At 31.3% G+C, this 26,144-nt stretch overlaps 1 protein-coding gene across 1 annotated transcript in view; it reads right to left on the bottom strand.

The window, feature by feature from the left end:
- The window catches only part of LOC126739193 (homeobox protein caupolican), a 104,438-nt gene that overhangs the window by 4,215 nt on the left and 74,079 nt on the right, over nt 1–26,144 (bottom strand). The window contains exons 5-6 of the mRNA XM_050444756.1: nt 9,175–9,331; nt 1,900–2,432 (exon numbers count right to left, since the gene is read on the bottom strand). Of these exons, the coding sequence (XP_050300713.1) occupies nt 1,900–2,432; nt 9,175–9,331 (690 nt within the window). The remainder of the gene's footprint in view (nt 1–1,899; nt 2,433–9,174; nt 9,332–26,144) is intronic.

Raw genomic sequence — 26,144 nt, 5'->3', positions numbered from 1 at the left:
TTTACCGAAGATGAAAGTGAGTTAAGTGATTATCAAGATAATGATTTTTTCCCGGAGAGGGACCACAATTCCGATTCTGAAAAGAGCGAACAGGAGGATAAGACTGCATTGCAGACAAGCGGTGAAAACTAGACAGTTTTCAAGGAGGAAAATTACAGAAATTACAGAAATTGTAAATCAAAGGGTTTTATTATGGTAATAATCAATAAAAGTGGAGTGCAGTTCCTGCTAATCCAAATTTAAGTATAAGAATTAAAAAACACAACCCGGTATGTAGTGCAAAATGTAGAGATGTCGCTGATATCGCGAAGAGATAGAGAGATATAATATGGAGGTCTCTTTTCACTGAAGAGATAAAAATGAAATAATTTGATGTACAAATTAAAAAATATTATTATTCCAGATAGAATTTACTGATTCTGATAGGACTGAACTCAGAGAGTTGAGAAAGAAAGAATTTAGGGCATTACTTGCTACACTATATTACTCTGTTTTCTTCAAGTCAAATGGCAAGGACCTCAGAGAAATCTTTGCAATGGACGGGACCCAACGAGATATATTTAGGTGCATTTAGGTCCTTGAAACTAGTGTTTATATTGCTTACTTGTCTAAGGTTGGCTGACTAAATTATATTGTAAATAATGTTAAAAGCCGCATTTTTTTATTTTAGGTTTGACAATGCACGAGACAGAGAAACTAATGATGCATCAGTATCCTAGATATTCAAAAACTTTGTAGACAATAATTGCCAAAAATGTTATTCAATGGGGGAATTAGCATATATAGAAAAAATGCTGATTTAAATACTGATAAATGCTGATAAAATCATAAAAAATGACGCACCCACTACTTTTATAAAGGATAGTGGTAAGAATAGCCAAGGCTTTTCTAACACAGTTATTGCTAAGACTCAATTGTGTGATTGCGAATTTAAACTGCATGTCATAGCAGATAATAAGTTTTCATCAATTTAGGTCATGAAAGCTCACCTATATAGGCACGCTAAAAAAATTAAAAGCAGATACCCAAAGAGTTTCTTTTAAATTTTCAAAGAGCAGAAGGATCGTCTATTTATGGTTTTACCAACCACTATAGTTTCCTTTGTGATGAAAACAGGGAAAGCAGTTGTTCTAGTATCATCAATACACCACACTGAAAGTAAGGTAAGGATGAAGGAAGTAAACCTAAAATGATTTTATTCTATAATAAAACAAAAGGCGACGTGGATGCCTTGGATCGAAAATGTGCCCATTAAGGGTACATTTTTATTAAGCTTATTCCCCCAGAAAAGCAGGAGCACTTACAGAATCAGAAAAGGAGGAGATCGGAAAAATGACAAAAAAACAACAAAAATTTCATACATCGAACGGCATCGACCCATGTGGCGACTGCAGATCAAATGTTTGCAAGAATTATGTTTTAAAAAAAAATTAAATGTATCCGTTGCAGTTTTGCATAAAAAAATTATTAATTTATTCATTTATTTTACTTATTTGATCCCTGATTAAGGCTAATATAACTGATAAATAAATAAATATTTTTTCTTTAAAAGTTCTTTAAAACTTTTTTCTGTCATATCCTGTGATTGTCGAAAAAAAAATTTTAATAAAAAATAATTTTCTTTTAATCATTTTTTTTACTATTTAATTAAAAATTAATAAAAGCCGTAATGCATAGGTTTAAGTTAATTATAATATATAATAAAAAGCAATTTTAAGAAATATTTCTTAAAAGTCATTTTTTTAAACCAAATAAAAATTGGGGTCCATGAGACCCTAGTACACAGTAAACGTCATAAAAAACCACTACGCCAGTAGAGGGCTAATGTGCTTCTAAAATATTTGTTAAAAAGGTGTTATTAGAGAATATTTTAATGTATGCGAGGAAAACTCTACTCACCGATAAAAATCATGAGGTCTAGCATACGGAGCAGTATGTAATCCAGGTGGTGGCAATCTACTACTCGTAAGTGGACCCATCAATCGGCTGGCGTACATCCCACCAGGCGAAGACCCCGTGCTACCGTCGGTAGACTCCTTGGAGGCCATATCCGCCAAACTCCAAATCCGCGGTTTCGTGGGTACACTCTGACTTATCTGCGGAGGACTACCCGATGATCTGGGGGGCAAAAAAGCGGGATGAGGCGGTCGTTCGTAGATCTCCGGACTGTCTGGACCGCTATCTGGTCGTGACTCGCTCCACTCCGAAGGAGTATCGGGGGCGAGGCGCGAGTGAGGCTGCCGATCGCCGTCCTCACTCGAGGCAGTACCGGAATCTTTGGAGTCTAAAATGTCTTTGCCGTCGGTACTTTTGTGGTCTTGATCGTCGTCGTCGTTGTTATTGTCGTCGTCTTCGACTCGGTTTCTGGGTTCCCAGGTCATTTTGTTCTCTTTTTTGAGTCGTCTTCGGGCGTTTGCGAACCACGTGGATACCTGCAATAAAGATTTTCGTTTAAAATTTTAAGGATATATCCTATTAGCAAGAGAAGGAAGATATTTATAATTTTCTTGCTTTATTTCATTGTTGGATATGAGTAAAAAAAGACGACTTCAGACGATCGATTTATATATTTTGATCGATTTTTATATTTCTATCAGATCCTACTAAGGACTCAAAAACAGAAATAAAATCATTTATTCTGGCATAGTTTAAAGGTTAAATTTCCATACACAGTACAAGTTAATGCTCAATTAAAAGTAGGAGAGAAGGTGGACATATTGAACAGTGTTTTGTCCCATAAAAGTAGTTTCATTTAGTGGCAAGTAAGTAAATACATTTGTTTGTATTGCTTTGTCAATAAAATATCCGTATTAATAAGTTTTGAATTATAACCTAATTTTTTCTTAAACCATGTATTGTTTTTATATGGATCTCTCTGGCTAACAGTACTATAGCGTTTTTCTTATCCGTTAGGTATGAGTTACAACATTCAAAAATAGTGAAGTTATTTATTTACACACTTCACTACGAAAACACGATCACTCCCGACTACTAAAGATATTTATTTTTACTGTTTTTATTTACAACCATTTAAACATGGCCTCAATATTCCGACTGAACTGACAACTGACAACTCTTGGCGATACAGCTCCTTATACAGTGCTTTTCTTTGAAGTCCCCCCCCCCATTTATTTTTTGAACGGGTCAAAAAAATTTTTTGAAACTTGGCATACGTAAATTGGTCTATAGATACTATTTTTCACTGTAAACTAGGTAGTTGTAAATTCCAAGATGGCGGCTGGGCGACATCTTGAGAAAAAATTTTAAATAGAAAGGGGGGTCGTGTGGTACCTCATTTTAAAGGTCTCAATCAGTACTTTATAACCCTGAAATATTAGACCCACATCTTAACTCGTTTCAAAATGGCAGCCTAATAAAAAAGTATTTTTTTTTATTTTAACGTTTTACATTTTTATGATTTTTGAATAGGTAAAAATCAGTGTACGAAAATAAATGCGTCACTATTTTATTTTGACATAAAAACGACAGTTCTAAATGTCAAAATAACACATAAGCGCCATCTTGAATAAATGCATTAAATAGAAATCTTGTGTTACATCATTTAAAAGGTTTTATTGAGTACTTTTAATATTTAATTTTTTATTAATTTTAAATTATTTACTTTTAATTTTTTTGACAATTTACTTATGCCAAGTTTCAAAAATTTTTTTTGACCCGTTCAAAAAATAAATGGGGGGGGGACTTCAAAGAAAAGCACTGTATATTTGGCAGCACGCTGTTCCGGAAGATTCTCGCTAATCACCGAGACGTCGTGCGTTGTACCACTTCTGTCATTACGGGATTACAGGGAATCAGCTGGTTTCTCAGTGTTTACAATGTTCTTACAATATAACACATGGTTTGCTATATAGGCTTCCGAGTATGAAGCAAATACTTTTAATAGCACCGACGAAAAGTCGTTCGACAGGAGCGTCCAGTCATAAAATTTGAAAAAAGCAAGCAATTAATAGTGCAATTGTTGCGTATGTGACAAAACAATGGAACTCAAAAAGGTTGTTGAATATTTTAGTATGCGTAAAACAACATTACAATGTTTGGTTAACCGAACGAACTATTCTGCCAAGAAAGCAGTTAAAAAAAGGTAAGGAAGAAAGCCTATCTTGCAGATTACCTAAAAGAACAGTTGATTCAATATTTACTTTTAATTACCGCGAACTAACTCGTAAAGATATAAAATCAGTTAGTAATCTAAAGCATCCATTTGGTGCTGAAGGAGAACCATGACTAGGCATTTTTTTAAGTCGTGACTAGGACAAGCTTTGAATGCAAATAAGTTTTGAAATGAATAAAAGAATGTTTCCTTTTTTTCAATAAAAAATTTAATATGTTAAAATATAAAAACTGTTTCAAAAAAATATGAATACAAAATTGAGTCGATCTTGCGACTTAGGCGGTACAGTTAAATCTGATTATTTAAAAGTTCACACACAAGCACAAAAACGTTTTTCTTATAGTTCTTCGTCAGCTAAAATTTGGGAACGGTCGAATGGATGAACCAGTGGCGTAACGTAACAAATATACGGGTACTTTAATTTTGACAGCTAAAGGTTTCAACAGGGTATTCGTTAATAAGCTCTTTGATATTATGGTAAACCAATACGAAAAGCTTAAATTCACGGCCGATCGAGTTTTTAATGTGAACGAAACTGGTCTCTTGATCGCTCATGAAATTCCTCACACCATTGGCATGAACAGTTAATTCCAATAATTAAGTCATTGGAATTAACTGCAGCTAAAAGACGGTCAACAATGACAGTTATATGTTACACATGTATATCCATGTTGCTTATTCCTTCCCCATATATAATTTTATGTCAAATAATAAAATTTTTATAATAATTTTGTTCTATTTCCACGGAATCGTATTGCAGCTCTTGCACAGGCCGATTGCACTTTTATTGCCAGTTGAAACTCATTATCACAAATAATTTTGCTGTTGATATTACTCTGAGAACAAAGACCTACAATAAGTAAATCAAAAAGAAAAGACTAATCTGAAGATATGACATCAGTGTCGTTTCCGACTCATCTGGTAATCCCGAAAACCCTTTCAGCAAAAATGCCAACTCAAAAGATAATGCTCTTAGTGTTTTCTGCTATAGGAAATTTTTAGGTTAATTCTTAATTTTTTTTATATAACAAAAACAAAACAATTACTTAAGAATAACGAAACGGGGTTGCATATTACCATCTTCTTCTCTTCTAAGTTTCCTTTAATCTAATTTAGGTAGTTTTGATAAGATTAATTATTTTGAAGAATTGATTATTAACGTGTAAATCGCATCTAAAATTAAAAAAAAAACTAGCATTTAACACAATTTTTAACTATTAAGCATAAAAACCAAAAGGTTTCAATAAAGAGAGACATTACACTAAAGTGATAAGACTGCATATACACCCACATAGTTTATCGTACATAGTCTTTGTTAATATTATTGATTCTTAAACCATATTATCCGGTATAAAGATCCTACACTATACAAAACAAAATGAACAAAAATTAGATAAACTTAATCTGTCTAGTATGAATCTAAAAGACATTAAGAATGTTGTCACAAATCCAAGCTGCACTCCTAGTAAACTAATTTTAAATAGTATACACTGCTGAAACACTAAAAAACTTTCCCATTCTTCTCTATAAAATTAGTGGAGTGGAAGTTAAAGTGGAAACATACCTTTAAATTGGCTAACAGCGTATGTACACCAATAAGGCAACAAAAGATTTGTTTTCACAGCAGTAAGAAACAAGTTTTCGAAAAAATGAACATGCCCAATAGAGTAAAATGCGTTCGCACAGAATTTTCTGATCGGTTTCAAATCAAAAGTTTGATTTTCTTACACAAATTTCTGATAGTCAGGCTTGTTTTTGGATATATATCAAGCAAAGTGTCAGAAAAGTCATGTAGCCAATCAACGCCGATTTTCTGAATATGAAAATAACCTCTAAATTGTTTTTTGTGTTTTGTCGTTTTGTATAATCCCTGATATTCGCTGTAAAATTGTATCTTAAATTGTAAAGCCGCGTCCAGATCTGTACCACGTCGCGCAACCGTACCACGTCGCGTACCACGATGCGAGCAGAAAACCCACGTTCACCTACGCCGTACCGAACAACGCTTCGCACCTCGCATTGCAAGCGTTTGTGCGATCCATTTTACTGATATTTTAATTTTTGTCAGTAGTTAATTTAGCGTTCAGAATGGATGTTGCTGCTGCTGCGTATATTTATATTCATTACGCTTTATCCATAAACATTCATGATGCCTATAGAACGCAATTAAAAGAGATATACGCTCGTCAGTCCACTCCATGACACCTGCCGATAGCCAAAATAATACTAAAATAAAGAAACTAATCGTGTCGTAAGGTCTCGTCATTCGTTTCCCGTCCAGACTTGCTTGGCGTCGTCGCGTACCAATCCTTTGATGTTTCGTCAGAAAACCGACTCGCCCTGGATCGCGACGAGCGCCGAGCTGCAACACTTTTTAAGTTCGCGACGGCGTTCGTTTCGACGTCCAAATTGGTTCGCGACGTGGTACGGTTGCGCGACGTGGTACAGATCTGGACGCGGCTTTAGAAATTAAAAATACACATTAAGGAATTGAGATTTTGAATCGTCAAAGAAACCTGAATTATTAAAATTTCAGATTCCGACACAGGCTTAGAAGATTTACTTGAAGAACGAATAAGGCCCAAAAATCGTAACTATTTAGATGAAACTGTATCTTAATTTAACAGAATAGAATTTCTCGGTCATTTTAGAGTAAGCCCCGAAGAAGCAAACAATTACACAAATTTAAACTCTATTAATAATATACATCTATTTTAAGGTTGTATTGTAAGAAATTTGTTTTTTCTTTATGGTTTATATATTTTCCCATTTCTCACTGGCATAAAAAAGTGAGGTTAATTTTCCTGATCTTTTTTTTTAATTATACTTCACTCAAACCGTATTTGATCTTCAGACAGACTGTTTCAAATCGATCAGAAGTTGTAATATTTTACGCATGCGCATCAAGAATGGTTTGAAAACAGTTTCAAACTTGTTAGAAATTTGCAGTGAGAACAAGCCTAAATTTGAACCATCAATTTAATATACTCGCATAGAAGAATTTAAGGAAAAATCAAGACAATGGCCTTAACATCATTTGTTCTTCAAAAACCAAATTATTACTGAGGACATGCCTTCAGCCACAGCTACAAACTACCTAAATGACTGGACACAAGCACTACACAAGGAACAACCAATTGATGCGCTTTGTTAGACTACGAAAAAACTTTTGATCTTAGGCAGTTTCTTTTATAAGTAGAATCATTTAGCTAAAATAAGAGGGCAAATATTGACATTTATAGAGAACGGTCAAAGTGAACAGCTTTCAAAACTAAAGGCAGTATTCAATGGCGTTGTTCAGGGTTTAGTCCTTGGACCCGTGCTATTCACTGTTTATATTACGGATGTAGATAAAAACTTGCAAACTAATAGCCAAGCTTTTTCAGATGACAGGAAGGTTGACGGCTATCCATTGACTGAGTTTGATAAATTCTCAGTCGATATAGGAACCGTAGAACGCAAAACTGGCTTATGAAACTTAACACTCATAAATGCACTATTCTGCATAATTTAGAAACAGGCAACCCACAAATTATTTATGACATTAACAATACTGACATATCAGTTGTAAATGATTAAAGAGACTTGAAATGTGTTTTGACAAAAAACCTAAAATGGGAAACATATATCGCCCAAATGCTGAAAAAAGTTAATTTTATAATATACTTACATAGGAGTATATTTATAATATAGTTACAAGGAGAGTATTTTGCATCTTAAGTTTTCTAAAAAAAAACTTATATTTCATTTATCAGACCAAAGTTTGAGTACTGCATATAATTTAAAATTCCTACTATGTCAAAGCCATACAGTTCTTGGAAAGAGTCCATAGAAGAGTGACTAGAATTCCTATTAAAACTAGAGACATATCATAGAAGTATAGATTAAAGCTACTCAACTTAACAAAAAAAAAGCATAGTTGTTAGTGAATGAAACTCTCTTCCAGAACTTGTTGTGAGTGCAAAAAATAAAAATATATTTAAAAACAGACTAGACAAATTGCTTGAAGGAAAAACCAAGATAGTGACCTATATCTAACGATCATAAACAGTAGGTCTACTGGTGCAAACCGCGTATCTATTGTGATGTATAAGTAGTAACTCCAATTACTACTTTAAACAAAAAACCAATAAAATAATAAATTTGAAAAATAGAGCACTGCAACTATGAGGCCGTTCGACTATCAAAAACCAATACAATACAGTTGAAAAAAATGTATTTTTAAATCTTACTGAAAACACTGCAAGAGAAGTTAATAACGATAATATTATTAATAAAAATATTAGCAAACGGTTCTTTTAGAATTAAAAGCAAATACACTAAGAGATTTAGAAAGTAATACAACCTATAAAATTTCATAATCTAATTGCGATGCTATTTACCATATAGCTATTCTGTCAAACTTCAAGATATTTAAAAGCTAGATTTTCTGAACATAAAAGAAGTACAAAACCTCGTGTACTTATTAATAGTATGAATTACTAAAACCGCTATTGCTGAGTACTTTGAAAAGCTTCCGTTTGATTTGGAAAAAATAGAAATTCTGTCTAAATAGCAAAATTATAAAAAGGAACTTGGTTATATCATAATCTCCTGCCTTATATAAGTTCCCAGGTATATTATCCTAACAATTTATAGCAACATAAAGCTTATCAATGTTTTGCTTTTGCCTTCCTCTATAAATATTTGATAGGAAGATTAGCTGCTTAAAAGACTATTGTCTCACAGCTATTATCCTAATTCATCCCTTTAAGTTAATGGTTACAAAAATTCAAAAATCTAGAGCTTAAAAATCCTAAAAATCTTTGTACCTATTATAGGATCGTCTGAAGTAGTTTTTTCCTGATCTATATCCAACAAAAAAAATAGGCAAGCTGACAAATTAAGGTCACAAGAAATAATTTTATATTTATTATTTCCTGTGATTTAAAGCCGCAATAGATCGGAGCTATTTAAAATAATTTTTTATGTGGAAACCGATCTTAAACGTTTGAACTATGCTGCTGAAATCAAAGTCAAATTACTCTTTCCTCAATATTTACCTGGGTTAAAGTCATTTTGGTGATGATGGCCAACATGATTTTCTCTCCCTTTGTGGGATAAGGGTTTTTCTTGTGTTCGTTCAGCCACGCCTTAAGGGTACTGGTTGTTTCCCTGGTTGCATTTTTCCTTCTAGCACCATTAAGGTCCATGCCGTATCTGTAACAGAAAAAATTACGTTACGTTACGTATATTTGGAAAAACTCTCCGTTATTTTATCCGCGCGCCAAATAACGGATTTGCATTGTTTAAATTCGCGAGTTTCAATGGGAAACTGGCAGCGATCAGGGCTGGTTTTTTTTTGTAATTTTTTTTGTTAACGCTTGTCGCCAGTCAGCGACTGAATTATTATCGCGTCTATGCATTTCAGGTGATTTTTTTGTTTAAAAGTGGTTTAAACGCTGAGTTTGCGTCATAAATTATCTGAAAAGTACACAAAATTTAATTAGTGATATAAATTTTAATTTTTTATAGGGTATCTTTGAATTTTTAACCCTGTGGGAACAGTCTCTTAGGTTAGAAGTCAATTGAATAGATTTTCAACATTTTTCCAAAATTGCGTTTTACGTCCAATAATTTCCTGTAATTTAATTTCCTTTATTATAATTAAAACTAATTAATTAGGCATTCTGTTTATGTTGCGTAGTATTTATCATATAGTATATTCATACTTTCAGGTAGTCAAGTAGTTGTCATAGTTAATATAGTTGATCTTAATGTCCAACTGTGCTCATTTAAAATACCATGGCACCAGTGAAAAAATTAATAAAAACGTAAGATCAATTAGAAATAATTTCAGTTTTTAGTTATTTAAGAAAGTCGGGAATATTAAGTTAAGAGTGATAAAAAGCTCTGTAGAACCATCCATGTTGTCCTTAAATTAGTTGAAATATGATATCAGGCTCTCCAAGCAAGCCTTAAAAGCTATTCCAGAGAATTTGGAATACTAAATAATTCGGAAAGGTACATAAATACCATAGTTCAAAGAAGATCTAAATGCCTAACTGTACTCAATACAAATATCATCCCACTTAGAAGAACCAGAAATAAAATTAAATAAAATACTATAAATTCTTCTCAAACCAAATTATTACAGGCTCTCTATGCAAGTTTACAAGAGTTATACCAAAGTTATCCATTATTATTTAATATGGTCTCAAGATAGCAATATTGTTAAACACGTTTAATTTAAATTCCGTCGGCGTCCATTTATGTCTCCTTTGCTGATGATCATTTATTTGTATGTCTACAAATAACTGGAATAAAAAACAATTATTGGTAGCTACCATAGACTTAAGAAATATCTTAATAACTCCAGAGCTGACAGAAATGGCTTCAAATGCCAAAAACAATATAAACAGATTTGAAATACCCGAGAACAAAAAAAATGCTAAAAATGACTCGAAATTGAGTTCTAATGCCTGGAAAAAGTAAATGATGTTTCTAAATGCCCAAAGTTAGCCAGTAAAAAATTTACCTAAAATTCCTGGAAGCCACTATTCAACTTGATGGAAATTAAAATTTAATAGAAATATCTGGATTTTATATGGAGTAGATCTAATGACCCAAGAAGTTCTCGAAGTTCTTCTATAATCTAGAAAAAAAGGCTTTAAATTTCAGGAAGGAATTTAAACAGAAATCATATGCTTCGAATAAAATTGAAAATTATTCCAAAAATAGAGAGGTGTAAGAAAATTTCTTAAATGCCTGGAAGAACTGGTAATTGACTTAATATGTAAAAAATTACTGATGGCTTTAAATGCCTGTAAGAATAGTTAAAATTACTCCAAAAGTATCAAGATAATATTTAAGAAAATATATAGATATTTAAAATAAATAAAATATTTTAAATTTCTGAATATTTTAATAATATCCTAAATAAAATTAAAATTGCTTAACATCTCTAGAATATTGTTCAAAGCTACCATATAAAAATCCCTTGACTCCCAAACATGTGAGAAAGTTTAAATAAACTTTCGTAATACGTTAAATAAAAATAAACTAAATAGTGTATTTTTATTTAACATAAAGGTTTATTTTACATAATTATTTCAACGTGAACGAGAGAACTTCAAATTCCTGCAAAATATAAAAATACACAAACCAGTTAAGAAATATATCGAGAAACAAACTGAAAATTTCTGAAGATGTAACTAGAGGTAGTTCGTACCTCAAATATGAAAGTGTATGCATAACCAAATCAGAGATTTGTAAACAAGTTACACATATACTGACCATAATTCAAAGTGTATGAAGAAAGAAACTAGGGGTTTCTAAAAAAATGACTAGTGGGTTATAGTTCCAAGTGTATGAAGGAAAAAACTATAGGTTTCTTAAAAATTCACTAGCAAGGTTCTCTTAATTTTATACTTAAAATATATAAGTACATCATAAAACAAACTAGGGGTTTCTATAAAAAGTTACTAGTGGGTTATAGTTCAAAGTGTATGAAGACAGAAACTAGGGATTTCTGGAAAAAATACTAGTAAGGTTATCTTCATAATAAATAAACTATGGGTTTTCTATTAAAAAAAGCCGGTACATTTTATTTTTGACCACTATTCAATTAAAATTATATTTACTACCCCATCTACTGTCTTTTTTCCCTAAAAAAACATCCCATAAAATCTTCGTCGTGTGCGGCATCTCCTTTACGAAAACCCCATTCGCAATTTAATAAACAGGCAATAAATTGCGTAATTAATATCAATGCTTATTGCGATGCATATTTTCAATTGGATAATCATTAATTGACAATCCTAAAAGCGTTTATGAATGGTTTCTGTTGTTGTCAATGGCCAGTGTAAACCGTTTTAATTAAGTTGTTTACCATTTGGTATAGCACGGATTTTTTCGTTATGATAATTTTAATGTTAGTGAGGCATAACAATGGCGTAAATAGATTAATATTTATTGTGTCTTATTTTTGAGCAAATCATAATATCATAGGCATCGTATTTCAGTTGGAAAATCTTAAAATTGGAACTTGAGTATAAAAATAGAGATAAGGATATTTGCTAGATGCAAAACAGATTATTTTTAGAAGATTTTTTGTTATTGAAGAAACTTATTATCAAAAGTAAAATAGGACTGGATGAGAGAAAGGTGTGGGACACTGGAAGACTCAATTCCAACCTAAATAAAAAAATGAAGAAAATATCTCTAGCAAATCACCATATGAACTGACAAGCGCTATATGAACTGATTGATATTAACCAAAAACAAAAGACATCTCCAAGAAGATAGTCATATGGGAAAATTACATCCGATATTTATTTGCCAGTTTAGTGCTACTTACTAGAAATAATAACGAAGGTCCTACCGAAATTAAATGTAAGCTTGAACGTGCTTTTAGCCAACTAAAGAATAAAAGGAGCCTAGAACTTAATACTATTTATCCAAAAGTTACAAAATTGATATTAACTGAAAGGTAAATGGCAAGAGTCTAAATTAATTTCCATTCCTAAAAAGCCAAATCGTAATCAATACAATGACTTTACGTTGGTTAGTCTGATAAGCAACCTAAAAATCCTTCTCAGAATAGGTGATCTTAAGAAAACAGATTCAGGAGAGGCATGGGCACTCATGAAGCACAGTTTAGCCTAAAATTTCTTTAGAGTCAAAAACGCATGAACCAGGGCTTTGTTGAGGCCAAAAGAACATTCGATTGAGTTCCATATATAGGTCTCCTAAATTTCCTTTTGCACGTGAGAATCGATAGAACAGGTATTCAATTCACAAGGAAACTTTATTGGCATCAAATAGCAGAAATACAAACAAAGAATACTAAACCTGCTGATATAGAAGTTTGTTTGTAAAGGAGTGCGACAGAGATGCATAGTGTCATTTGTCATTTTTAATGATTTTAGGGATGAGCTGTTAAAATCCGTTCTAAATAATATTTCAGATAACATCAAAATAAATGGGGAAACCATCAGCAGCATAGGATATGCTGATGACACGGTACTAATGGCCGACAAACAGGATTACAGTTAAAGTAAGTAAGCGTGTGCGACTTGCAAATGATTATTAATCAATACAACTAATTTTAAATGACCATAAATACAAGTTAGCTCTTGGGAGTGGGAAACATACTATACCTATGTAGTGTAAGATGATGAGTAAAGTCATCGAAATGCATAACTCGTGACAAAATATTAGCATTTTCATTTGTGGAGGAAAGTCCTTCCCAACCCGCTATATTATAGCCACTGCACTTCAAAAATAGACTTCTACTTACCCTATGTAACATATTAACCGATATATAAGCAATTTCGTCAATAGTTTCTTACGGATTTTGTTAACTTCAGTAATGATAAATTTGTTGATGTAGTCGCATAAATGGAAGTGCGCCTCGTCAGACATCCACAAATTGTGAATATCGATCTCATCCTCAAGGAAAGTTTCAGCAAAACGTAGACGATTTGGGATGTCTGTTGGTTTTAGTGCTTGGTGGTTTTGTGGAATGTTAAATTTTATGTATGAAAATTGAGATCTTTGTGCAATATTCAAAGTAAAAAAGTCTTTCATATTGTAACGAAATTCGGAAACCACTTACATAACTCACCTTGACTGTTGTTTATTTGTTTTCAGGGTCAAAACTGACTAAACAATTAAAACTGAATAAAATGAAAATCCTTTTTAAAGCCCGATGGAACACTTTAAAAATATTTAGAATTTTTTCATTGTTTTTGCCGAAAAAGACCAATAATTTTAGGAGAAAACTGACAGTCAAGGCAAGCAAGTATACAAATTATGGGCTTTTTCCAGTTGACAGTGAATAAAAGAACGATATGCCAATAGGAATGGTTGTATACAGGTATCCTAGTTGGTTTGCTATATATTATCCTAATAGATTTCAAATGTGCGGTTAAATCTTTCAACTCAAAATTTCTTTCTTGGTCTGAATATATCTTTCTGGGGACACCAAATCGAAAAATCCAGTCCTGGAACAACAGTTCAGCTACTGTCCCTGCTTCTTGGTTTGGAATTGGATAAACCTCGGGCCTTTTACCAAAAGTTATCCATTGCAATAAGAGGATATCGGATTTTGGAGCTACTAGTAGGAAAGGGTTCTGCTACGTCTATAGCAATTCGTTCAAAGGATGCACCAATAAGAAACTGCATCATGTTTTCTCTTGTTCGGGTTCTTGGTTCAAGCAAGGGCTTGACGTAAACGTAAACGTAAGTAGAACCCTAAATAAATACTACGAATCAACTTTAACTACAGAATACGAATAAAATAGTGTAAAAACTGGGAGAATAAATACCATATTTATATTTTCATATTAATATGTTTAATGTCTGAGCTTGCTTTCGAGTTGAACGTTTTAAACTGTGCTCTACAGATTAGATAGCGTCTAAGCAGTTAATATTTTTGTAGTACGATTTAATCACAAAAGCACGTTGCTCACCGGGCTACTGCTCGATAGTTACTAATCAGTAGTAAATAATTACTAATCAATACAATCCACAGCTAACAATTGCGTTTTTATTGGCGTTATATCCATTTAAATTATGCATCCATCCATCATGTATTTTATATGCTGTTTAAAGATTATTAAAAGTTCTTTAAAAAGTTATGCATGAAGGGACTAAGAGGCAGTTTTCTGCTTAGTTTTATATCAGATAAAGTTTAAGCACGCTATTTAATAATATGATACAGGTGATGATCTTTGATTTAAATATAGTTAAGAGTTATTTAGAACGGAGGTAATTGACAAACAACCTCTATAAAAACCAACTAAAACCCGAAAATATCCCGAAATAAATAAAATAATAAGGGAATAAAACGTGCGGGCCATCTATTATTCCATAAACGCCCTACCCCCGTCCAGTTTAACAGAAACGCCTAAAATTCAAGCGTTATAGCCGGCTCGACTGGATGGCGATCCAAAATGGCAATTGAAACGGCGGCCGCCGCAATGAATTAGCAATTATATTCATTCCCGGGTACTTTTCTACCCGATGCACACATCTACTCTATTATGTAAACTTGTTTTATTGGTTTCGTTTTGGCCTCACACAACGACACGTTTGCTATATTCGCCCGGATAATAGAACGCCGCGATTTTCGGAGAGCTTTTGCTATGACCGGATAGACGAAACACGGTAACTTTATATATAAAAGCTAAAACTTTCCAGAAGCTTTGTTTTATACGTTTGTATACAGGGTGTTTATTCATTGAGTTCTAATGATACGAGGGGTGAATTCTTTAAAAATAATGACATATTTTTAAAGGCTTTTCAATTTTTTAGTTTTAGGGCGTTTTTAGAATTTAGGAATAAGAAAAAAAAATTTTTTTTAGCTCTTAGATACCTTTATAAAATTTTGTTTACTTCTTTTAATCATTAAAGGTAATTTAATCATTTAAGGGTAAAAGGTTTTATTAATTATCACCAGTGACGTCCATACGAGGTTTCAACAGAATATTATGGTAAACTAGTGACTTTTCACTTTTGCATCATGTGCAATTCATCATTGTCGCGTAAATACATTACCATTTCTTTTTCTTCAATTTATTGATAATTTTGTTCCTACTTGCAGTAGGCGACTTCAAAGAAATTTTGTGTGTGTATAGTGATTATCTCCCTTAAAAGCACCATTAATTAAACTGGCTAAAAACTATGTTAATTAATAAGTTGAGAAACCGATAAAGTTTATTATGGGTCTCAATGGAGCATCTTGCTTATGAAGTTTTGGTAAGCAATAATAGTGTTGGAGAAATACCAATATTAAATTTTTTCCCTCTTCTTTTTTTAGATCTGATGACGGAATAAGTTTATTTAAGATTTTGTCTATTTCATTCTGTGTACTGACTATAGGATTTTTATTTAGTTATAAATAGGTGTTTTGATCTGATAAAATCTATTTTCGAGGTATTTAACGAATACTAATATTATTTTATAAGAAAAATTAAACTTATTACGCAAAGTCAACAATCATTGTGCCTTACTAAGAAAAGTAGTATTTGTAAGATTGATAAACCATTTTGTTTTAAAATCAGAATCATTGTTTTGTTGACTGATTCATTGCGCTGTAAGCCTATTTAAATTTGATTTAAGAAAAAAGCTATAAGTGTTATTTGGTAAAGTACTAACCAATTTTATTCCACAGTTATTTATAGTTTTACTTTTGAGCATACATAGCATATGGAACTATATCAGAATGGATGATTTTATTTGTGTTTTGATGTATTTTTATATAGTCGTGAAACCCGTAGATTTGAAATGTACCCAACCCTTTCGCCAATTCTTATAAATTATTTTAAATTTTACAGGAGGTATATGATTTTTGACAATTTTCTATTTCAAATAGACACTTACATAAAAATTAATAAAATTACGACTTTTTCGGAGCTTTGCTTGTAAAAATTATTTTAGGATGCATAACTTAAATGGCTTCTCAATCCATCATCTTAATATTTGAGAAGTAAGTACAGTTCTGGCCTTTATATGGATTCAATCACTATGACAGATAAAAATTGTCTTAATTGACGAATCTGCAGCTTCTGGATATATGCCTGGAAACTAGTTACATCACAGATAAACCCAACAGTGCGAAATTTGCTCAGATTTAAAAAATTATCACTATTTTTCAGATCATCCGTTTTCTCATAATATTGGCTAAAATAATAAGTTTTACTTTGCAAAACTTTAAAATAATACACAAAAAAAATTAAATAGTTCATAAAGAAAACAAGTTTTAAATTTACAAAGCTCTACTCCACAGAAGCAGTTGTTTTATTTTACATTAAATAAAAATAATAAATAATGAATTATAACATTTCAGTTCAGAGAGTTTATCGTTGACATAATCATGGCGGCAACGTAAATAAGAACTGAACTTTTTAAAGTTGATTTTTAGTAAATACATCTAGGCAAGCACAATACCAAAGTTACAATAGTTAAAATGACAAAACCAGTGCTTTGCAGAGAACCTTTTTTTACCTTAAAGTTAAGAACTTATTGACTCTCGTAAATATTGCGAAGATTATAGTAAGCATTTTCAAGAATCTTAGATACATGACTTGGGAATCTAAGCTGGGTATTAAAAATCACACGTAAGTTTTTTATATTTATTAACAACCGGGATATTACAGCGTGTATTATTATTACCAAATTTTAAAATGCCCGATATTTATCTGGTCCAAAGTCGATTATAACTGACTTTTTAGGACTCAATTTCAGCCAATGATTAAAAGAATTTTTAAAAACTCACTCCAAATATTCATTAAGTCTTCTAGCTGCTTCAGTTGCATTGGACCTAGCCAAAGAAAGCTGAATCTATATATCATTAGCGTATCTATATGACTGTTTATATCACGAAAGTACTCCGACATATCAGCAGTAAAAATGATTAAAAATATAGGATCTATTTTATCCATGGCCAGGATATCGAAGGCCTTGGTAAAGACCAACAACACCAAACTCAAATTATCACCTATGTCTGCAGCTAAAAGAATGTCAACTTAGGTTCTAAATTATATCACTAAAATAATTAGTGATTTGCCTATCCTAAAGCTACAACTTTCAAGTTTAGAGAGTAATATTCGACAGTCTACAAAATTGAATGCCTTGGACAGATCAAAGAAGAACGCCACTCATAGGTGGCGTTTATTTTGATTCACTTCTATGTCTGAAAGCCAAACTGGTTCTGGGTAATATAATTAAACGACTCAGATACCTCTTCAACTATTTCTATGGAACTGCATCTGGACTTTTGCCAGTAAAATTTGTTTTACATAACTAAAATGCATACAATGATGGTGATCTTATATATAATGTTGGAAAACCGAATAAGCTTCTGGGTATCTATATGGCATAAGAGGCCTAAATACTTTTAGCAGAGATCCAATGGAAACTATAGATATATATTATTTATTTTAAAAATGCTTTGGGATATAGATCTGGATACCTATAAAAAAACCTAAAGTAGTCTGGATCAGGAATCTGGGTTTCTATTAATTTTTGATCTCAGGTAAGCAATTTAAAAATTGATAAATTCACGATGTTTTGGACTTGCAAAGAAAAATTGTTCTTCGGATGCATAACTTAAATGGCTTCTAAGTCACCTCTCTAAATATTTGAGAAATAAGTACAATTTTGGCCTATGTATTGAAAACAGTGCATTTATTTGCTCGATTCGATCAATATTAACCATAAAAATAAAAAAACTCGAAAGAGTTTTAATCTTCTCCCAAAGATGCTAACATCCATAATAAAACAACTATTGACAATAAATTAAAAAGTTTTGGTTAATAATAAAACTGCTATGCAATTTAATTAGAGATAATAAGCAATTCAAATGAATTATTTAAAAAAAAATGAATTGGCAACTTCTAGATATCTGCCCCCGGAAACTAGTTACATCTAACCCAAGTTCAGATTCATTGAAAAATTAGATTTTAAGAAAGTAGAGGTAAATTCTCTATAGATATCCCACAAGATTTTTAAAGGCAAGACTTTACTTATACAGATAAAATAATACCACCATAGATAGGTCACTATATTCAAATTCACTTGGATATCTAAGAGCCAAACTATTGGTAATATTATTACTAAACGATTTATTAACTTCCTCAAGTTTTTCTATGATTTCAGTAAAGCAAATCGGGTATTTTATCAAAAATCCAGGAACTGTTGCCTATAAAGTTTGTTTTGCGAATGCATAATGGACCCAATAGTCATCTTATATATAATATTGAAAAAAAATACGGTTCTGTGTATCTATTTAGCTTATACGCCTGGGCTTCTATCAGAAATCCAACAATGCATCTATATAGCATTTTGTATGAATTTCCATGACTTTTGTGTCCGAAATAGAGCAACATATATAAGAATCGATTTAATAATTACCAATTTTTTTAAGTTTTGCGAGTGTCAATAATTTTGCAGATGCATAACTTAAATGGCTACGATACTAAATACTGCCCTGCTTATTTTCACCAATCAAAAACCGCATGCACCACTTAGACAGATACGAATTGAAAGCGACAATAAACATGAGCCCAGCTGATACTAATTTCGAAAAAAAGAAACGCTAAACTGCACAGGTGTAAGATATTATTGTCTGCTTGAACGAACTTACGTGTTTTGTAAACTAAATGAAAAATTGAAGGTTCACAGAAATAGATGAACAATGTCATCATCGGCGGCGGCATTATTCAAAAGACTAATTACAGTAGTCTATACGAAAGAGGTTGTCTTTGATGCTTTTTTTCGATTTTTTTGGAGAGGTACTATGCGAGCGTTTTTTTTTTGTAGATTTTAAAAATTTTAATAGGAGTTAAATAAGTTTTTACGGCAACCCAAACTGAGATCTATTTAGAAACATTAGCCAAACATTCAGGACAGAAAAAGTTTAAACTAACTGGAAAAAAATTAAATTAAGAGCAAAACATTAATAAACAGAAACCCCTTTTAAGTAATCCACACAAGTATAAAACGAAATAAATTACGTGGTGCTTCCCGTGGTGTACAATCATTCATAAGCTGTACTACTGTCCTCCATTGTGTTCTACCAATGTTTTCGAAAATAAACCAGGGTTAATTAGCCAGAAAGTTGGAAGAACGCCCAGTGTCGGCCCGAGCTCAAAGAAAACTGCATAACAATGATTGATTGGACTCTTTAGTGTTTTCTTGCACAACATAACTTCAGAAAACAATAGACGGAATATTTTTTGATTAAAATATAACGGCCAAAAGATGCCATCTGCCAGTCGAAGAGGTCTATTGACCGAATCGAAGAAGGAAACGACCGACACTTCCGATTTGTCAGGTTGCATAACAACGAGCATAAATATTGTATTTGACTAACGCGACGGCAGTTGTTTATCGATTATTTATTGCGATATAGGTGCTTAAAACTGTACACATTTACAGGACCTGACTTAATTTAAATACGACTCGTTTATTAAATTAACAGTAAAAATTGCCTTATTTTAAAGAGCAATAGTTAAAATGTCGGTCACCTGTTTAAGAACTCGACATGGAAAAATTACTATATAGTGGTCAGTTGAAGCTATTAGTACTAAATTAGTTTAAATAATAGTTCGCAAATTATAATTTATTAAGGATTAAAGAAAGTATTAATATTTATTAACTACCATAAATTTAAAACAGTATATAGACAATTACGATTTGATTATTTATATATTGTAATATTGGATTTGCATGAGAGCCCACTATGAACTTAAGTCTTTCTCAAACACTCTCTTTTCTAAATAAATTCCATAATATATTATGTTTTGACTAAAACGGGCATTTTTCTAATGTTTTCCCTCGAGTCGTGTTTAAACCTTAATTTATCACACGTAAACTCATCTTTTATTTAGTTTTAATTAGACACTGATCCCCTTCGTGAGAACTTAATAACGTCTGATGTATGTTTTGCAACAGTTTTTACTTTAAAAAAACTATGCATATATATAGCGGCCGTAGAGCTAACTTTATAATTATATTATTTATGGCCTTATAGATTTAGTAACACACAATAATGTTCGGTCTGTTAGTTGTATTCTATTTGTTGTAATTAAGCTTTTTTCCATTAAGTGGCTGCTGCCGTTAATTTGAATCCAATTAGTACACCAAACGGCAGTCATAATGAAATAATGATTTATTTTTATTTCTTAAAGGAAGTATAATTATGTGAAAAAAAAGGGGTATTTTGGGTTAATTTTGGCATAAAAAGTGGTAGAATTGGTGAGAATAAAATTGATTTTAAACTTATTTTTTGGCATTTTGATCAATATAATACAAATAAGAAAAAAAAATCAATGAAAATATTTCAACAAATTCGGTTAATATTTAGGTATATTTAGGACCCGTGAAAGAACATTTGCCTATATTTACAATCAAATAATTTTCTGCATACTTTATTAGGGTCTTCCTGTGAGAGATCATACCATTAGGCACTTCACGGGCAGAGAGTATAATTAAGTAACAAAAATTTCCCTAAAACCTATTTTGTGGCAAATAAACCCACTTTAGGTCCAATAATCAAAATAAATCATAATAAAATTCTGCCCTTCATGAACATCTGAGTGATATTCTAGCAATGAGAGGCAAAACAATTCGATATTAACTAAATATAACTAAAAATCGATTTTTAATTAAAATGTTTGTAATGCTAATAAAATACTAAATGTATGAGTTCTTTTCTGAGTGTAAACCTATGAGAATAAAAAATTAAAAAAAAACTGAATAAAATTGGTCATCTTAGCTACAGTAACTATATTAAAGAAAAAAGAATTGTTTTTTCAGATTACTTTAGAAATAGTTAAAAAATCAGGGGAGGTAGAACCCAAAAAAAAAATAGAGAAAAAGAAAAAAAACATTTTACCCGAATATTTATATTTTGTAAAAGCATGCTTCATTATTAGGGATATAGGATAAATTAAATTAATAATAATATTACGTACTTTAATTATCAAAAGATTAACTCTTTATTACAAAAATGAAATTGTCAAAATGTATTTTAAAAAGCTTTAGGTTAAAAGCCTCAAAATATCTTGTTAATGCATAATTTTAATGGTTATGACACTATTTTATATATTGATTTTTTGACGTTTGCCATATTTTTGGAGATACAAGAGAAAAGAGAGTCTTAAAATTTAAAAAATCCTTAAAAACACTAGAAATGTTCTGTACTTTAACCATCAAAAGGTTCACTTTTTGACACAAGTATAAAATTGTCAAGAAATATTTTAAAAAGACTTAGGCTTATTTTAAAACGTCTTGTAAATGCATAATTTTCATTGCGATTCAACTTTCTATATTAAATAAAAGCTTGCTATATTTTTTAGGGATATACAAGAAAAAAATACAATTTTTTAATTAGAAACAACGCGATTCAACTTATTCCGTCTTTTTTTGTTTTACCTGAGTATTCTGCATCATCAACATTCTAATGTGCGACAACAGCTGGCTCTCAGGGTTTTCAGCTCGAATAAGCCCCGACCAGTTTTGCATGTGTTTTAAACAAAAAGGTATCAATACACGCCATGATGGATTGAGACAAGTGGGCAGAGGTCCCTTTATATGTTAACGCGATGTCGTATTAAAATCGGATTATGCAGATTTAAAAAAATATATTTATTGATTTAATGTGAGTTTGATAGGGTTCAGAATCGCCGGTTAAAGGGGCTGGATTAATTTGAAATCTAAAAAAATTATGAATGATTAGCCTGTGATAAAGGTGTAAATTATTAAATGTTATTTGCTCCATATAGCATTAAATGATTATTTTTTAAGAAATTGCTAAGTTATATTGTATATAACGCCAAAAAAACATAAAATTCTATGTGAAAGCTTTATATTTGCGTTAAAATATTTTATAGATGCATAAATTTAATAACTATGATATTAAATATACAAGACGTCCCAAATTGCTGTATTCAAACATAATTTTATTTTATTTTTTTGTATTCAAAAATAAGCCCCAATTTTCTTTATAAACATATAACGAGAAACGCTTAGTTTTTGAACAAGTTCTAGGTCAGTTTACATGAAAATGAAGAGCTTGCTTGCAGAATATCCGCAATACTAAAAGAAAATTATTACGGAATCGTAAAATAAAATCAATCGGAATCGTAATAATTTTCAGTAATAAGAGCATGAGACAGAAACTCATTATTAATGATGATGAGTGATCGAATAACGATTAGTATAATTTTATTAAGCCCAGCTAAATTCTGAAAATATCTGAATATGTTGGAATCTTCAGTTCTATTTCAAGTCCTAAATCATTAGTAAGAAAAAGAAAATCAAGGGTTAGGTAATCTTAGAACCAAACTCTGAAACACCTTTATAAGACTCATGCTGGATCTTTGGGGAATTTTACAGAAAGTTTCCAGAGGTCAAAGGATTGACATGAATTAAAAGTTTATAAAGAATCCTTATAAATTTTTGGAGCTTCACTCATTATCAGTTATCAGAGACCAAGTAACTTGAAAATAGCAAGAGGTTTTCTTGGATTAAGTCTAAAGAGCTTCAATTCATCTCATACCTTTATGATTTAAATAAATAATTTTTTAGTAGAATATTCAAACTTCTCACAGGAAAACTGGATCTGATATTCGTGCGCATACATGATATTTTGAAATCCAAATAAACAAATTTTTGAATTAAGTTAAATTGAATCATAACAATTAAATGATTATGTTGATGACCCCTGAGAATCACAATGAAAATAAATGTTTGGTCTATTTGATTGATTTTATTGATTCTGATGTGATGAAATGTTGATTATTTCATCTGAATTATTATAATAATCACCATAATCAATTCCAGAATTTAAAGGACAGATTTCTAGTAATTTCTTCAGTTTCTGATCAGTTCATGGCTTGTATACAAGAACAAATATTTAATATTACTGTTGATGCAAAATAAAGAATCTTCAAAATCACAATGATAATGATTTTATCGATACTTCTGGATAATTTAAACCATAATTTCTGCTTTAATGATGTGTAATCATGCTTTAATCAATTCCTACAAGATTACGGTTTTTATTATATACCCGATAATTATTTCAAAGGTCCATGATAATTTAATCAATTCTCAAATAAAAGATTATGTTTATAATAATATAAATCAATTCAGAATAAAAGTTAATTTATATTCACAATTATGACGATCGATTCATCAATTCCAAGAAGAAAAATGAGCTAGAATCTCGAAATTTATTGTAAATTCTTACGATGAATCAATTTTATAGAATCATATCTATGACAATTTAATCAGTTCTTGGAATGTCAGGGCATTAATTTAAATTAATTGCTGAATTGACTTATCTGAAGCTTAAAAATTATCATAGGAAATCTGAGTCGATGAACTAGGAGGTAATCTAGGAAACTTTCACTTTCAGTAAAACAACTGATTAATGAATGAATTCGGCCGATTGGAGGTACTGACAAGAATCAGAAGATCACACAAGGATCTTGATGCATTTTTTGAGCGTCACCAAGAGTTATTAAAGGCCAAAGAAATCGCCTTGATTTGACGTTCTGGACTAGGTGTACAGAGCTTGAGATTTTCTCATCCTTATACGAATTGAGTGAAGAATTTTCTTGTAATACATCCGAACTTCTTAATTTTAATTAGAACTCAGATTTATACAAATTAATTTCTAGGAGGCAGTCTAGATAATTAGAGTTTGCTCTTCAAGTTTCCGACTTGTAGATTGCAAAAATTTCAAAATTTATATTGCAGATTTATATTTAACCTTAGAAAATATGATTAAATTGGATGAATTGGAATACAAATCCAAATAGAAAATTTATTTCAGTGTAACCTCAATGCTCTTGTCTATAGAGTTATCTTAGATCTTCACTCTTTGAGTTAAAAAAACTGGCATGTAGAGATAAAGTAAATAATGTAAACGTCAGATTTTTAGAGTTAGGCTAAGTATTCCTCGGTACTAATTAACATATATTAGGAGTAGTTTTTTATACAATCCTAACATTATTTAAGTCAAGATTCCTGCAAGTATAAAGCTTTTGGAAGAAAGTAAATTTCATTAAAAATGTAGAGAATATTGTTTCAATAATCAATTAAATGTATTGATAAATTGTTTGCTTTTAAATATCTTTTTTTTTTGTTTATCGTTCTCAATTTTTTTAGGTCCTAAGTACAGTTTCTAAGTTCATATAATGTTTATCTTAGGTAAAGGAGAGCCTATGGGTAAACTCTACCTATGTAGCCTTGTTTAGTACTAATAAAGTCATTTAATATTATTAATTGTCCAAATCACAAAAATCTCCATAAAAGTATTAACTGCTACTATAAATACATAGTATCAATCTACTGGGAAAACCTCACAATTTCCCACATCTTTGGCACCCTAATACAAGAGGAGTGTAAGTCCATTATCGCTTAAATAATAAATGATATACTGTCCTAAGTAACGGACTTTACCGCACTTGGGGAATATCCCGTGGAGATCTCGGGATAAGGATCAATCACTGGATCTGAAGTGGGTGAGCGAAAAATAAATGAGATTTTTCAATGTTGAATTATGAATTATTATTAAGTTCATTGTTTCGGGTGTTAACTTAAATAAAGATGTCTTATAATAAACCCTGTACATCATAAAGTGCGTACTTAAATCATAAAAGGCCATAAACAAGCGGCCGTCAAATTACCAGTATATACCGTAAACTCACGACTTATTGGGAAAATTCACATTCGATCCTCTGGTACTTGTGTATGTTTGTATGCAGATTTACTGTTATTGCACCTTTGATTGATGTCCGAACAAGCATCAGCTCTAGTCCGGGGGATTATACGGACTCAGGTACTGCATACATTTTGGATTTACCTCGCTATTATCGTGGCACGATTTTAATGAGAAGGTCGCTTAACCGGGAAATTTATTGCCTATTTTTCAATTCATATTTGGCTTTAATATAAATTTTTCTAATTTAGAATAATCCTTATAAGTGAGCAGAGACTGTATTATTGATTTTGTCATTGTCATTTGCGGGATATCGTTGTAATCTAATTATATATACATAGGTAAGCTTCTTCAAACTATTTACATAGTTATGAGGTGTAGGAAATAAAATAACAACTTAGAAATAAAATTACTTTATTTATTTGTTTGAATAAATACATAAAGTCCCACGGTAAACCGTGATTCAACGATTGTGAACTTTGATGTGCATAAGTTAAATGGATATGATGTCAAAAACATATTTTTTGTGTATTAACAGTATTTTTATCACATATAAAAAAATAATTTTTAGGAAATTTTAAACAAAATTGGGCATCGCCACCATTAAAGTTATGCATTGCAGATTAAAAAAATCTTTACTAATTATAATTTCTTAAAAAATAATATGTTATACTTGTTACCTCCTTGTCTCGCCAATATAAAATAAATTAAATTTCCACATAGGCACAGGAAATATGGGTTACCGACTCCTAAACGTGACGTACTTCTTCCGCTTTGTACATCTTCCGTGATGAA

Source organism: Anthonomus grandis, chromosome 8 (genome assembly GCF_022605725.1).
Source record: "Anthonomus grandis grandis chromosome 8, icAntGran1.3, whole genome shotgun sequence".
NCBI classification, from domain to species: domain Eukaryota; kingdom Metazoa; phylum Arthropoda; class Insecta; order Coleoptera; family Curculionidae; genus Anthonomus; species Anthonomus grandis.
The sequence above is the reverse complement of the archived record's forward strand: the minus strand, read 5'-3'. Positions and strand labels throughout refer to the sequence as shown.